The sequence below is a fragment of the Rhipicephalus microplus genome, chromosome 10 (assembly GCF_043290135.1).
Source record: "Rhipicephalus microplus isolate Deutch F79 chromosome 10, USDA_Rmic, whole genome shotgun sequence".
NCBI lineage: Eukaryota > Metazoa > Arthropoda > Arachnida > Ixodida > Ixodidae > Rhipicephalus > Rhipicephalus microplus.
This window is the reverse complement of record NC_134709.1, coordinates 67,663,563-67,679,661: the sequence shown is the minus strand read 5'-3', so window position 1 is coordinate 67,679,661 and position 16,099 is coordinate 67,663,563. Positions and strand designations below refer to the sequence as shown.

General features: G+C 49.3%; 1 protein-coding gene across 1 annotated transcript in view; it reads right to left on the bottom strand.

Annotated features, from left to right (window-relative positions):
- Positions 1-16,099, bottom strand: part of LOC119185131 (ATP-binding cassette sub-family A member 2-like) — a 39,702-nt gene that overhangs the window by 9,698 nt on the left and 13,905 nt on the right. Inside the window, exons 10-12 of the mRNA XM_037434238.2 lie at positions 15,032-15,185; positions 13,910-14,117; positions 7,140-7,498 (exon numbers count right to left, since the gene is read on the bottom strand). Coding sequence (XP_037290135.2) covers positions 7,140-7,498; positions 13,910-14,117; positions 15,032-15,185 — 721 coding nt within the window. The remainder of the gene's footprint in view (positions 1-7,139; positions 7,499-13,909; positions 14,118-15,031; positions 15,186-16,099) is intronic.

Genomic DNA, 16,099 nt, shown 5'->3' with positions numbered 1-16,099 from the left:
ACAAATATTGGATGTTGTATCGGGGTTTTTTTTAACCAGGTATTATTCAACCATCATTATTGTCACATAACTGGGAGTGAACACCGGTGTTCTCTTTCGGGTGCATTATTCTAAGCGCACTCAAGTTATTGCTTCTCGTTACAATTAAAGTGCACCGCTGCGAGAGTCGAACCGGTGACCTTGCACCATCCATAAATTTCATGTATATAACCTAGCTTCTTTTATTCCCGCAAAACCATTTCGCGGTACTATGTATTCTTTTGACCCATTTATCACACGCGGTGCGGCCTGCGAACAGTTTTTGCGGAGTTTGGTCACGTCACAGCACAGCCAACAAGCGCACGATAGAGACAGATTCAGTAGCGTACCAACTCTTTCGTAAGGGGGGGCGGGGGGGGGGGTCAAATAGCTTAGTTCACACGTCAGGCGGGATATATATACATATATGAGCACACGGATCTACGGCATTTGTGCCTCCGTCAAAAATGCAGCCATCGAAAAGTGCTATCGAAAACCTGATAAAGATTTGTATATATATATATATATATATATATATATATAAGATAAGGGAAAGAAGTGTATATCTAAGGGCTCGTTTTTCCGTGTTTTGACACAATATTATAGAGATCTAACAGACAGTACTGCCAAGGAATGTACAGGGGAAGTTATTAGAACCAATGGAATGTAAATAAGAAGAAAGAAAAGTGGATGAAAAAATAACCAGCCGTGAGCAGGAATGGAACCTACGACTTTCAAATAACGCGTTCGATGCTTGAACCACTGAGCTACCACAGCGGCCTTCCCTCCATCCACTTTTTTGGGTTTAAATGTGAATGTAGAAGTATGAGTGTCAGTCAGCGCCATCTATAAGCCAAGCGACGAGTGTGACAACACTTTTTATGCGCATGTTTGGCGTCACGTAGCACGTGAACTTATTACGAGCGGGCAGCTGATCAATAGTCCCTCGTATACAACCTAATGACATCAAGTCTGCCAGTACAAGACCCTCGTTCAATGAAATAAGGGAAAGAAGTGTATACCTAAGGGCTCGTTTTTCCGTGTTCTGACACAATATTAATGAGATCTAACAGACAGTAATGCCAAGGAATGTACAGGGGAAGTTATTAGAACCAATGGAATGTAAATAAGAAGAAAGAAAAGTGGATGAAAAAATAACTATATATATATATATATATATATATATATATATATATATATATATATATATATATTGTAGCGATGCTGACGCCGACAGGTTAAGAAAACAAGCGTCTTTATTAGGGCGAACTTGTGCCCACGATTCTAAAAACTATGGTCGTCAAGTTCGAGTAGCCGAGTGGCACAGATCCGACTATCTTCCTCTTCCTCGTTGTTGAACGTGCGAACGCGTGGCGCATGCCAGCCGAGCCGGGTCTTGCTGGTGCTGGTGCCACGATGATTGTGGCGGGCCACTTGAATGTGGCGAGCCTGTCGCCTAGAAACGGGAAGTCTTCCTCTTCAGGTACACTTGGATCGACGGGAGAGCGTGATAGGCAGTCGGCATCGCTGTGTTTCCTTCCCGATTTGTACACGACCGTAACATCGTACTCCTGCAGCCTAAGGCTCCATCTTGCTAGTCGACCTGACGGGTCCTTGAGATTTGCCAGCCAGCATAGATTATGGTGGTCACTGACAGCTCTGAACGGTCTACCATAAAGGTAGGGTCGAAACTTGTTTATGGCCCAGATGACTGCGAGGCACTCTTTTTCAGTTGCAGAGTAGTTTGCCTCAGCTTTTGATAGTTTGCGGCTGGCATAAGCTAACACTTTCTCTTGACCATTTTGCCATTGGACAAGGATGGCGCCGAGGCCGACATTGCTGGCATCGGTATGGACTTCTGTGTCGGCTGTCTCATCAAAATGGGCAAGTATTGGTGAACCCTGTAGTCGTTTCCTTAATTCGTCAAAAGCTTTCTGTTGTTCGCTTTCCCACGTGAAGGGCACGTCGTCTTTTGTCAGTTTTGTAAAAGGTTCCGCAATCTTTGAGAAGTTTTCCACAAATTGTCTATAATAGGCAGATAAACCCAAAAATCGACGCACTGACTTTTTGTCTCTGGGTGTAGGGAACCTCTGAACAGCGGCTGTCTTTTCGGGATCGGGACGAACACCCTCGGAACTAATGACATGTCCAAGGAACCGCAGCTCTTCGAAGCCGAAGTGGCATTTTTCGGGTTTGATTGTCAATTTCGCTGACCGCATGGCCTCCAATACTGTGCGTAGTCGCTCTAGATGTTTGTCGAACGTTGCAGAGAATACCACCACGTCATCCAAATACACTAGGCATGACTGCCATTTCAATCCGGCGAGGACAGTGTCCATCATTCGCTGGAACGTCGCTGGTGCGGAACAGAGGCCGAATGGAAGCGCTTTGAATTCGTAGAGGCCATCTGGTGTTACGAATGCCGTTTTTTCACGGTCCCGCTCGCCGACCTCTATTTGCCAATATCCGCTTTTCAGATCTAAGGAGGAGAAAAACTTTGCGGATCGCAACCGATCTAGTGTATCGTCGATACGTGGCAAGGGGTAGACATCTCGTTTAGTTACACTGTTCAGTTTTCTGTAGTCGACGCAGAATCTAAGTGTGTTGTCTTTCTTCTTAACGAGCACTACGGGAGACGCCCATGGACTATTCGAAGGCTGGATGACATCATCAGAAAGCATCTCCTCCACTTGCTTCTTGATAATTTCCCGTTCTTTCTGTGACACCCGATATGGATGCTGGCATATAGGCCTCGTGTCGTCTTGCGTTATAATTCTGTGTTTCGTGATTGACGTGCGCTGGACCTTCGAGGTACTTGAAAAGCAATCAGAGAATTCTTTTACCAAGGCGTAAATCTGTTTCTTCTGACTGTCCGGAAGGCTCTGATTGACGGTCACGGATGTGTCGATGTTGCAGGCCACTGGTCGAGTGGTTGATGTCGTTAAGCTGCATAGTTCGGTCGCCATACAGAAGTCGTGTAAATAGGCGATAGCCGTGCCTCGAGCGATGTGTTGAAGCTCATTGGAGAAATTTGTGAGTAGGACATCTGCACGGCCATTCGTCAAGTGAACAAGACCCCTAGCTACGCAGACACCTTTGTTCAAAAACAGTCCTACATTTGTATCCGCTATGCCTTCGCGGTTGTACAATGCATCATTTTCTACGAGCACCATTATACTGCAGCGTGGCGGCACAGTTACGTCATCATGAACAACGCGTAGAGCAGTTAGGCGTCGTTCCTCAGATTCCTCCACAGGTATACCTCGTTCAGTCGAAAACGACACGCTGGACCTACGCAGGTTAATTACGGCGCCATTAGCTCGCAAAAAATCCATTCCTATAATGAGTTCTCTTGAACATTCTGGCAGCACAATGAAATCGGCCACGTAAATAAAGGCCCGTATTTCAAGTCTTGCAGTGCATCTGCCAAGGGGCGTAATAATGTGACCGCCTGCCGTGCGTATCTGCGATCCATTCCACTGAGTCACAACTTTGTTTAGCTTTTTCACCATCTTGTGACTTATCACTGAATAATCAGCACCGGTGTCGACTAAGGCATCCAGCTCCCATCCTTCCATTCTCAACCGCAAATCTGAAGTAACGTTTTCGTTGCTGCACCCATCTACCGGAAATACACCATCATCACCCTCAAACCAAATTGGAGGATCTTCGTAACGGACGTTATCAGCGGCCTCACCTCCACAGGTCGCTTGCTTCAGTTTTCCGGGTGTGGACTTGGAGAGCGATGACCAGGCTGCCTTGAAGGTGTACGTGGGCTGGATGACCGGTAGCGCATAGGCGATGGTGACCGTGACCGGTGTTGGCGTAGAGTTGGCGAGTTCTGGCGCGTCGACAAGTACTCCTCAATCTCCGCTGGTCGTTCGCCGTTTCGGGGGCACGGTGCATATGACGGGAAGCCTCTTAATCCAGCCTGTCGGTAAGGACAGAATCTGTACAGATGACCCGCTTCCCCACAATGAAAACACAGAGGCCTGCGCTCGTGATCACGCCAGACGTCACTTTTCCTGGGCCTACGCTCCACATAGTGATGTGTGCTACGTGCTCCTGGGGGCAGATAGGTAGCTGTCGGTTCCCGTGGACGAGGTGCGCTGTGTGCCGCAGGTGGGAGAGGAGTCGTTGCCATCGCAACTGCTGCATTGCTGTGTACCGTGGGTTGTCTGACAACCTCAGAGTATGTTCAGATAGGTCGAACCGGCTGCAGCTCACGCTCTGGCTCTCGTATCACCTGCCTCAGTTCGTCACGAACAACGTCCGTAACAGATAGTGCAGTTGTAGTCTGGGGCATATGCAGTCTGCTCAGTTCTTCTCTGATAACTGATCTAATTAGCTCTCGCAGGGCTTCAACGTCGTTTCGCACGCCTCCGGGGAATACCTGTGCAGATGCGCAGTTAAGATTCCGGTTGTACTGCCGAGCCCGCTGTTCCAGTGTTTTTTCGATGGCCGTCGCTTCCGAGTAAAACTCAGCAACCGTGCTCGGAGTGTTGCGGACGAGAACGACGAAGAGCTCTTGCTTCACTCCGCGCATTAGATGGCGCACCTTCTTATCCTCAGCCATGTTGTAATCCGCACGCTTGAACAGGCGGACCATGTCCTCAATGTACATAGCAGCACTCTCGTTCGTTAGCTGGTTCCTCGATTGAAGAGCTGCCTCCGCCTTTTCTTTCCGGTCTATGTTCGCGAACGTAGCCACCGCTTGTCGTCGAAATACCTCCCAGGTAGACAACGAGGTTTCATGGTTCTCAAACCATGTCTTCGCGAAGTCTTCCAGGGCGAAGTATACGCGACGGAGCTTCTCTCTTTCGTCCCATCCATTCAAGCTCGCTACTCTCTCGAACAGGTCCAACCAATCTTCAACATCCTCGTACGAGTCGCCGTGGAAAACTGGCGGCTGGTGCGGTTGGCTAATGAACACTTGTGCCGGTGTTACCTGGCTAGTCATAGTGGTGGCATCCATCGTTTGAATTCCCCTTGGTGTGAAGTGAAGAGGACCGAACTCAGGTGAGTCACCTCGAAGACGGCGACTTGCCCTCTGGTGTACAGGAGTCACTTCCACGGGGTTGATACGCTGGTCGTCGGGGCTACGCTGTCTTGAGCTCGTGGGGCTTCGATTCATAACCCAGCACTTCCACCAGAAATGTAGCGATGCTGACGCCGACAGGTTAAGAAAACAAGCGTCTTTATTAGGGCGAACTTGTGCCCACGATTCTAAAAACTATGGTCGTCAAGTTCGAGTAGCCGAGTGGCACAGATCCGACTATCTTCCTCTTCCTCGTTGTTGAACGTGCGAACGCGTGGCGCATGCCAGCCGAGCCGGGTCTTGCTGGTGCTGGTGCCACGATGATTGTGGCGGGCCACTTGAATGTGGCGAGCCTGTCGCAGCAATATATATATATATATATATATATATATATATATATATATATATATATATATATATATATATATATATATATATATATATATATATATGACACTCTCCTCCAGAAGGAGGAGAGTGTCTCTCCTTGCGGTGCCGTGTGAAATCTTTTGTGCACATGTCGTCTTTTGGAAGAGCAAAGATCTCTTTTCGTGGTAACTGCGCAGTTACTCCGAAAATGTATTGAATGGCGCCAATAACCGACTACATAGCCAACCTTTCCGTTATTCTACTCCGGAAAACTTTTTAGATTGTATGTGCACATGTACATCTCTGTGAGCTCATCCTTGCTGAGAGAGAGAGAGATCTCTGCCGTGCTGCACGTGTGTGTTTCTTTGCTGTCAAAGTTGTATTTTGAGCTGTAAAAGACCATTTTAGTTGAATAAAAACTAACTACCCGACTCCTAATTAGGCATGCATTGTGCAAAAAACCATTGTCTTTCACCTTCTCCCTGGTCCGGTGGGTCAAGCTGTGGAGTAAGCTTAGAAGCTGAGCTTCCTACTTACTCGAGTTCACTGCTTCTTCTTTGCCACTTTGCAAACTGCTGCCATCACTCCTAGCTACCGTAAGCAAGCCTGCTCAGATTCAGCAGACACCAAAGCGCCAACCTTATTGTTGCGCTTCTAGTGCGGCAGAGCTAAAGCATTGAAGAAGATTTGTCACAATCATCGGCTCATGGCAGCTTCAATAAAACAGCAATGACGCTATTTATTTTTTGATGAAAGAAAAAAATTTCCTGAAGCAGCAAATGCTCTGACTGGTCCATAAAACGATTGCTTGTTCACATTCATAACAAAGCACACAAGACGCTTTCGTGCCTTGTACTATAGCCCGCTTTACAATGCAGCACTTTCAAGAACCATTGTCACAGCAGAAATATAAGAAAAATTTTACTTTAGCAAAACATCCCGCGGTGACATTTTTATTTTCTCGTAAAAATTAATTTAAGTGATTATTGTAGTGAAGAAGATCTTCCCCTTAAATGTTGGTTAGCCAGTGTGCAGGTGACAGTGACCACTGTCATGTGAGGGGGTTCCACCCCTTCCCCCAACTTTTCTCAGTAGGGGGGGGGGGGGGCTAGCGCCAACCTTGCCCCCCTGGCTAATATGCCTATGTACAGAGCAGGTGTCATCGTAATCGTTTGCTCCACGTAGCCTGAAGCTCTTGAACAAGTATTACTTCTCCCAATGAGTGATGAAAGTTCAAAGTTCCACTCTGCCGGCTAAAACTCGTAAATATCTACACATACCACTTCTCTTACTGCTCGCATAGTGAACTTTCTCATGCAGAGGCATGTTTGCGTCACTCGTTTTAGATAGGTCGCAAACTTCAACGAACTGGTGAAGTTGAAAAATTCTAGGATCGCGGCTCAGCTATACGAAAAACTAGATTGTAACAACTAACCTCCGACTATTAATACATGTAGTACTCCGGAGACAACATTTTTTACGGTTCTAGCGTAAAACCACCAAGCACAACTGTCCCCATAATAATATTAATATTGCTACTGTCTTGTATATTCTGTGTTATTAATAGCTCATTCATGTCTGTATTTTGGATTTCCTATGAGCAATCATTTGACTGAGTAAGTAACATGCGAACGGCGCGTGCGTCGTGGCTCAGTGGGTGGAGTCGACATTGTTTTCTTAGGTTGTAATCGAGTAGGAGAAACGCCTTTCTCACCCGCACTTCTCGATCATCTGTTCCTCCCGAAGTCTCCCCGTGAGCTCCAAGAGGGCGCGCAGCGCCTGACGTCTCCAGGCGACGCCCCGCAGGTGGGCCATGAGGTCCAGGAACTCACCTACGGTGAGCTGTGGCATGCACCACTCGGCGATGCCGTCGGGCGCGTAGCCGATTCCCTGTTGCCACGCGCGCAGGTCACCGCCGAGTGACAGGGCGGCCGTGTAGGCACCCCCTCCGGAGGGCACCTGGATGCCGACCAGAATCTCGAGGAGCGAGGTCTTGCCGGAGTTGTTGACGCCGATAACCCCTAAGCACTCGCATCGGTTCAACAGGATGCTCACGCCGTCCACCTCGTCAACCTGTCACCAGGGGGAGCGTGAGTGAAGGAGCGGCACAAGTCACGTCGCGTTAATTGTCATAATTCACGGTGCCTCGGCGCAATTCCGCTAGACGCGATGCTCGCATCATTATGGTATAATCTCGTGAAACTTTATTCAGGAAGACAGCGAGGTTGCTGGCTTGGGCTCAACCACCAGGGGGTGGATAGTCGAGAGGGGTAGCCACTCGGATATAGTACTGGATCACTGGACAGACCAGAGTTGGTCTGTATATATAGGTTCCGAGCTGCTCAGCACAGTTTGGTCACACTCTTCAAGGATATCTGATTTAATTATATCATATTTGTAAAGAGCAAACTAGGTGTAAATCCTTATAGAATGTGACACATGGCAGCCTGAGCTTGCTGACACCACGGGCCGGCTGGACACTTTCTGTACTCAATTCTGAAACTCTATTCCGAAAACTGTGTTAGCACATCTATGAAGTTGTGCCTGTGCATAGGTTTACTGGGGCTTTCTAAAATGGTCAGGCTCTTATGAGAGGTCACGATGTTGTCTTTTTTGTGATGGATCGCATCAACCATTTCACTGTGCTTCGCCTTTGCGGTGTCACTTCGGAACCCTCAATACTGTCACGTTACTCTCGACAAACTTGATAAAAAATGGGCTCGTTTTGTCGACTACTCAAGCAGCGGCTCAGAGAGATCGTCTTTGTCTTCTTTCACTCTTCGATCTCACCCAAGCAAACCATGTGGCAATAGTCCCCCCCTTTGAAAGCATCGACTCGATGCTCGTAAATAAAAAAAATGAAGGTATACACACGCAGATATAGAGAACCAAAAGAGGGAGAGTGCCACTACTCGCAGCGCAAATGAGGAAGTTTCGCCAACGCTTCCGCCAAGCGCAAAAAGAAAGGGCACAAAAACACACGAGAACACAAACAGCAGCGGCAACGCAATGTCACGGCATGTCGTAGCACGTGAAACCACAAGGGCTACTGTGTGAAGTAGGGCTTCAGCCGAAGGACATGCATGGTTTCGGGCCGAAGCTGTCGACGAGAAGACGCTGCGCCGTCCGGAAATACCTCGTAGGTAAGATCTGTGATTCGTCTAAGAACCTTGTACGGTCCAAAATAACGGCTTAGGAGTTTTTCGGATAAGCCTGGTCGCCGGACAGGGATCCACACCCACACTCGGTCCCCAGGGTGGTAGGTGACATTTCGATGGCGGAGGTTAGAACGTCGGGCGTCTGCATCTTGTTGGTGCCTGGTGTTTATGCGAGCTAGCTGACGAGCTTCTTCGGCGTATTGAGTGTATTGCTCAGCATCTTGAGCAAGTTCATTGCTTTCGTCGCACGGAAGCATAGCATCGAGCATGGTTCGCACGTTGCGTCCGTAAACAAGTCGGAAAAACGAAAATCGCGTTGTTTCTTGCGTTGCCGTATTATAAGCAAACGTGATGTATGGAAGAATCTCGTCCCAGGTTTTATGTTGTACGTCCACGTACATTGACAGCATGTCCGCTATGGTCTTGTTAAGCCTCTCTGTCAGTCCATTGGATTGCGGATGATAAGCCGTTGTTTTTCGATGACTTGTGCAGCTCAGTTTAAAAATGTCCTCCATCATTCGTGCTGTAAACGACGTCCCTCTGTCCGTAATCACGCATGACGGGGCACCATGCCGTAGGACGATTTGGTGCACGAAGAACTGCGCGACTTCAGAGGCCGTGCCACGGGGTAACGCTTTTGTTTCAGCATAACGCGTGAGATAATCTGTCGCAACTATAATCCACTTGTTCCCAGAGGACGACAAAGGGAAGGGCCCGAGAAGGTCCATTCCCAAGAGGTCAAACGGTGTCCGTGGTGGTGCGATCGGCTGGAGCAGGCCCGCGGGTCTCACAGGCGGAGTCTTGCGGCGCTGGCACTCACGGCAGCCTTTCACATATCGATGTACACTAGTTGATAGTCGCGGCCAGTAATACTGTTGGCGTACTCGGGCGAGAGTTCGCGAATAGCCCAAATGTCCTGACGTGGGCTCGTCGTGGCACGCCAGAAGGATTTCATCACGCATGTCGGTAGGAACAACGAGTAGGAAAGCCTTGTCGCTACCACGGGCGTTTTTCTTGTAAAGAATGCCTCTTCTTAGACAAAAAGAGGACAGTTCGCGAGCAATGTGTTGAGGGACCTTAGAGTTGCGGCCTTCCAGGGAATCAATGACTGGGCGTAATTCATCGTCTGCCCGCTGCTTTGACATAAATTCGGAGTCACTAACTGCTCCGAGAAAGGAATCTTCATCTTCGGAGCCCCTGACAGCGTTCCCCACAGGTGCTCGAGAAAGCGCGTCGGCGTCTTCGTGTTTGCGCCCTGACCTGTACACAATCGTAATGTCAAACTCCTGCAAACGCAAACTCCACCGTGCGAGACGGCCGGATGGATCTCTGAGATTTGCCAGCCAGCAGAGCGAGTGGTGGTCAGTCACCACTTTGAAGGGACGACCGTAGAGGTAAGGCCGAAATTTGGTCGTCGCCCACACGACTGCGAGGCATTCTTTTTCTGACGTAGAATAGTTGGTCACAGCTCGAGAAAGAGTACGACTGGCGTAAGCTATCACATGCTCAACGCCGCCGTGTCGTTGTACAAGGACAGCGCCAAGTCCGACGTTGCTGGCATCTGTATGAATTTCTGTAGCAGCGTCCTCATCAAAATGGGCAAGAACAGGGGCTGTTTGCATTCTCTGTCGTAACTCTGTGAACGCTGTATCTTGTTCTACGCCCCAAGTAAAGGGTACGTCATCTTGGGTGAGTCGCGTAAGAGGTTCAGCTATCTTAGAGAAGTTGGCGATAAATCGGCGATAATACGCGCACAAGCCGAGGAAACGGCGTACTGCTCTTTTATCTGATGGGACAGGGATGGCGGCGACAGCAGCAGTTTTGTCTGGATCAGGTCGCACTCCATCTGCACTAATGACATGTCCCAGAAATTTCAGCTCTTCGTAGCCGAAATGGCATTTTTGGGGTTTCAGCGTAAGTTCAGCTGTGCGAATGGCTTCCAGAACCTTTCTCAGACGCTTCAGATGTTCTTCAAAGCTCTCGGAAAAGATGACCACATCATCGAGGTAGACAAGGCAGCTTTGCCACTTCAAGCCAGCGAGAACTGTGTCCATCATCCTCTGAAAAGTGGCTGGTGCAGAACAGAGGCCGAAGGGAAGAACTCGGAATTCGTAAAGTCCGTCTGGAGTCACAAACGCGGTTTTTTCTCGGTCTCGTTCATCCACTTCAATTTGCCAATAGCCACTCTTTAGATCGATGGACGAAAAATACTTCGCACGTCGTAACCTGTCGAGGGAGTCGTCTACTCGTGGAAGCGGGTAGACGTCCTTTTTTGTGACGCTATTAAGCTTCCTGTAGTCAATACAGAATCGCAGCGTTCCGTCTTTTTTCTTTACTAGAACGACTGGCGAGGACCAAGCGCTGCTGGATGGTTGAATAATCCCTTCATCGAGCATCTCTTTTACTTGTGTCTGAATAGCCTCGCGTTCTTTGGCAGAAACGCGATAAGGCTGCTGCCGGATGGGGCGGACGTCATCGTCGGTAATAATTCGGTGCTTCGTGAGGTGAGTTTGACGGACTTTAGAAGAAGAGGCGAAGCAAGATCTAAACTCCCTTAAAAGGTCGTGAAGTGCAGCCTTTCTCTCGTCTGACAGCGTCGAATTGATGTCGATGTGGTCTAGAAATTCCTTATCCTCATGCGTTTCCTCGGACGCGAAGCACTCCGTGACGTCGACAACAGGTTCTCCATAGGCTAGGGTGGTTCCACGGAAAAGATGCCGGTGCTCGTAATTGAAGTTCGTAGCTAGTATCGTTGACTGTCCGTCACGGACGCGCACTACACTTCGGGCGGCGCATACACCTTGGAGCAGCAGAAGTGATAAGTTGCTTTCAGCCACCACGTCGCCGTCTTGGAAGTCTTCACAAGTGACTTCGATGGGAACAGTTGCTCGAGGTGGCAGCGTCACACTGTCGTCAGCAACACGCAGCGCAAGTCTACGGCAGTTATCGGCGTCTCGATCTGTTGCGCCTTGAGTCGAGAAGGTCACGATGCACTCACGGAGATTTATGATGGCACCGTATTCACGAAGGAAGTCCATGCCGATAATCAGCTGACGCGAACAGTCGGGGAGAACGAGGCAGCTGAGCACAAACGTTGACGCACGAATTTTCACTCTTGCGGTACAGCGACCCAGCGGTGTTACAACGTGACCTCCAGCTGTTCGAATTCGCGTTCCATTCCACGGCGTGATCACTTTTCTGAGATCTTTCGCTAGCCTCCCGCTGATGATCGAATAGTCTGCACCAGTGTCTACCAATGCACTGACCTGAAGACCGTCAACCAGCACAGGTATGTCGAGCGACACGCGGTCACTAAGTTCAGATGCGGATGTCGGCGTTTCTTCGGCACTGCGATTATTCTCTGACGAAATGCCTTCGGCGTTGCGTGCAAGCATCGATGGGAGGTCTTCCGCACTTTGAGTCCCAGCGACCTTGCCCCCGAAGGCCGCTGCCTTCAGTTTTCCCGACGAGGGCTCGGGGAGCGTTCCCGTGCCGTCACCCCAAAACGTGGCCCAGTGGCTGTGGGTCTCCTCGGAGATGGTGACCGCAATTGCCGTCGTGTAAAGGGTGCACGCTGTTGCGCGAGATATTCTTCGATATCCCTTGGCCTTTGACCAATTCGGGGACGAGGGGAATTGACGGAAAATCCGCGCAGTCCAAGTTGCCGGTATGGGCATTCGCGGTAAATGTGACCAGCCTCACCGCAATGATAGCAGAGGGGTCGTCTGTCTGGCGTACGCCAGAGATCAGACTTGCGCGTCGGTGTACGGCGACTATCGATGTCCAAATCAGCGTGCGCTGACTGAATCGCGACTGACGGCATCATTGTCTGGATCGGGACGTATGGCATTGTCTGGATCGGGACGTGCGGCACTGTCTGGATCGGGACGTGCGGCACTGGCTGGATCGGGACTCCTTGACCCGAAAGAGGAGTGGCAGATCGCAAGGCTTCCGCGTACGTACGACGGCGACTGTCAGTAGACACAGGAGCCGTTTCCAAATCAACCGACGTGGGCGGAAAACGATGGGCGTGCAGCACCTGCTGGACCTCGTCGCGGATGACACTGGTGATAGACCCAACATCGATTTGCCTTGTCCCGTACATCTTTTCCATTTCTTCCCGGACGACAGATCGAATGATCTCGCGAATCCATTCGGGGCTCTTGCTCCCAGGGGTGGCGAAAATCTCGGGAGTTGAGGCAGCATTCACTTGACGGTCGAACTGGGCAGACCGTTGGTGCAGTACTCGCTCCATTGTTGCCGCTTCAGTAAGGAACTCAGCAACACTTTTGGGGGGACCACGTACGCACCAAACCAGCAAAAAGTTGTTCCTTCACACCACGCATGAGGTGGCGCAACTTTTTTTCTTCTGCCATAGCAGGATCCGCTCGCTTGAAAAGCCGTGTCATGTCCTCGACGTACATCGAGACGGTCTCGTTGGGCATCTGGATGCGTGATTGAAGTGCACGCTCCGCCCGTTCGCGGCGGTCGGGACTCCTGTAGGTCTCCAGGAGGCGACGCTGGAACTCGCGCCAAGATGTCAGAACATCATCCCTGTTCAAAAACCACGTCTTGGCACCGTCTTTTAGGCACGTGTACACGTTCCGGAGCTTCGCGGCATCATCCCAGTAATTGATCGCTGCGACACGTTCAAACTCACTCAGCCAGTCGTCAACATCTTCATGCTGCGCTCCGTGAAAGGGGCTAGGCATGAGCGGGTTCTGGACGGTGCAGTAGATCGGCGTGGAAGGTGTCGGAGCTTGCATGGGATCTTGTGTCGAAGTCATAGTCGCTGCGTCAGTGGTTGGTGTCTCAGGCGGTAGGCCTCGTTGGCGGCGGCTTACTCTATGAACAGGAGTGTGCACGGGTGCAGGGCTTGTGTTCCGGCTGCTGGACGGGGTCTTGGGCACCGGGTGGTTTGCGAGACGTTGTACCCAGCAACTCCACCAGTCTTGTCACGTTACTCTCGACAAACTTGATAAAAAATGGGCTCGTTTAGTCGACTACTCAAGCAGCGGCTCAGAGAGATCGTCTTTGTCTTCTTTCACTCTTCGATCTCACCCAAGCAAACCATGTGGCAATACATATCAGCGGACGGAACCGTCAACAGTTGTTTAACCGTTAAAACGCCTGTCACACCATGTGTGTTATTTTAAGGCAAGCGTGGTTTATTAGGCATTGATAGACAGGCGCGTCCTCTTGCTACGCATGCAGGGTACGTCTGTCTTGACCAGCAGGTGAACTTTTCAAGTAATGTTAGGATTAAGTGCACGTTGTACAATTAGCACCAAAATAGTTGGTTGTACGAGTCGCACTGGCCGCCCACCTGTTTGGCGTATCCGGTGACCTTCTGAATGTTGCGCACCGCCATGGCGACGTCCTTAAACGCCCTTGTGCGGCACACCTGGTTCACAAGGTTCACCTCACGTTCCACTTCGGGGTCCATGGAGGCGGCGATGAGCCGCGGACCATGCTGCTGCTTATCCAGCGCGTCGTCGGGCTCGTCTGAGCCATACATGCGACGGGCCACATACCTGGGCATGCGTAAATTCCTTTCAGCACTAGTACCGAACTATGTTAATCCTCAAAAGAAAAAAGGAGATCTAAAAACATTCTTACGAAGTCTGACATGCAGTGCAGTCTACATACGAGTCGGCTCATGTCTATGCCTTGTAATTCAGCCAACGCTCAGGTGCACTAGAGTACGGACGCGACGCGTATTCACGGCCACACTTCCTCATCGACTTCTTTAAACTAGCATCGGAGGTCTTTTTTAGCTGGGCTATAGTCAAAAGGGAAGTGTGAAAAGAATCCCGGAAAACCTATATTCATTAAGAAGGAAGCTCGGTATCTGGATGCGGCGTAACGGAAATTCGATGCACCAGTGACAAAACTGACCTGCCCTCTGTCGCTTCAATCATATAAAAAACATGGCTGACCCCCAGATCTAGAAATTGGTGTAACACAAAAGTGAAAGGTGTCTTCTCAGGGCAGTTTAGCGTTTATTGGGCACTGTTTCAGCAACAGCAACAAAATGCAAAGTCACGGTAAAAAAAAAACAGCAGGCAGCTCAAAACTTACAATATTTTAGATTTTGTTAGTATATTTTAGCCTGATTTTGAGAGTTATTTGCTTTGTTTTAAGCCTGTATTGCCCACTTCCTGAGACAGTGGACATGAGACATGACACAGTGGACAACGGGACGGCCAAGCCATTAGAGCTCTGCGTACCTAACAACCATGTTTCTACAGATGGCTTTACAGAAGTGCTTTACAGCTATGCACTAAAGCTGGTAGCGCGACAATACGTGGCGATTGGTTTTAGGAAATGCTCCTTGAATCATTGCTGAGGGTGCGGTTATACGCGACAAAATGCAGGCGCTATATAGTTGCCATCCGCGCTAGATGACCGGCAATGTCGAAAGCATCCTGGTCAATCATGCACTCACCAACGCAGGCTGTACATCAATGGCGAGTCGACAAGAGCAAGCGCGATCATGTAGAGCATTCCCTCGACCACCATGCTCACGGCCTCGTAGAAGCCCGTCTCGTAGAATGGTTCGAGCGGGTACAGTAGCCGAGCTGTGGTATTATCCAGGAGCGCTGCGTGAAGAAAAAAAAGAAAAAGTGTGGAAATAGAAAAAGAAAATAATGACAAACTTCAGCAAACCAGCGTGCAGAACAACTCGCCGATTGACTCACTGGTTCTATTACTGAAAGCAACAGAATATCGAACAAATAAAGCATAAGGGACATTATTCGCGTTACTGTCATGCCACGGACAAAGGGAGCAGACTATAGGTTCATGAGGACACTGTTTATTTCGCTGAACTTGTTGCTTGTAAACGGAGAGTTAGATTACAGCGATACACATTGGCGTTGCTGGTGGCGAATTGAGCGTCGGTATTCGATCAACTGACAAGTGCTTAAGTGCGTCGGCATTTATACATGTGCCATCAGATATTTTCGAATATTCCAGCCTTATCAACAGTCGTCGCGCAAGCACTGGAATAATCTCGAGTGTTCGCGTATTGCACGCAATCTTAACAAAATGATCTACAATAAACGCGAACCTTTTCGAAATATGAAGCGCAATTTGCGGTGAGTATTCGACAGGCTTTGTGGGTGAAAACTGAATGAAACAAAAATTACAACAAGATAATATCGTACCACTATATTACTCTAGTGTAATAATTCACGCTTAAGTTGAGAAGAATTGGACTCTGTGAAAAAAAATCACCCTTTGCGTTGGTGGGCGCCTGACCCACAACCTTCTAATTACGCTTCCGATTCTCGAACAGGTGGTCCTCTGTTGTCTACTTTTTGTGAGGCAAATTATGCGAGCTCAGTACGTTGCCGCGTTATCTAGCGTTTCTCGTTGCCCAAGCAGGTGCTTGTAGAACACTTTTTCTGACAGATGGTGCCATAGAACATGTGCCCGCAATATTCTGGTCTCCAAGAATCTGTTCCCGGCAAATTAATTATCAGCAAAATTGAAAAATTATTTGGCGCATAAT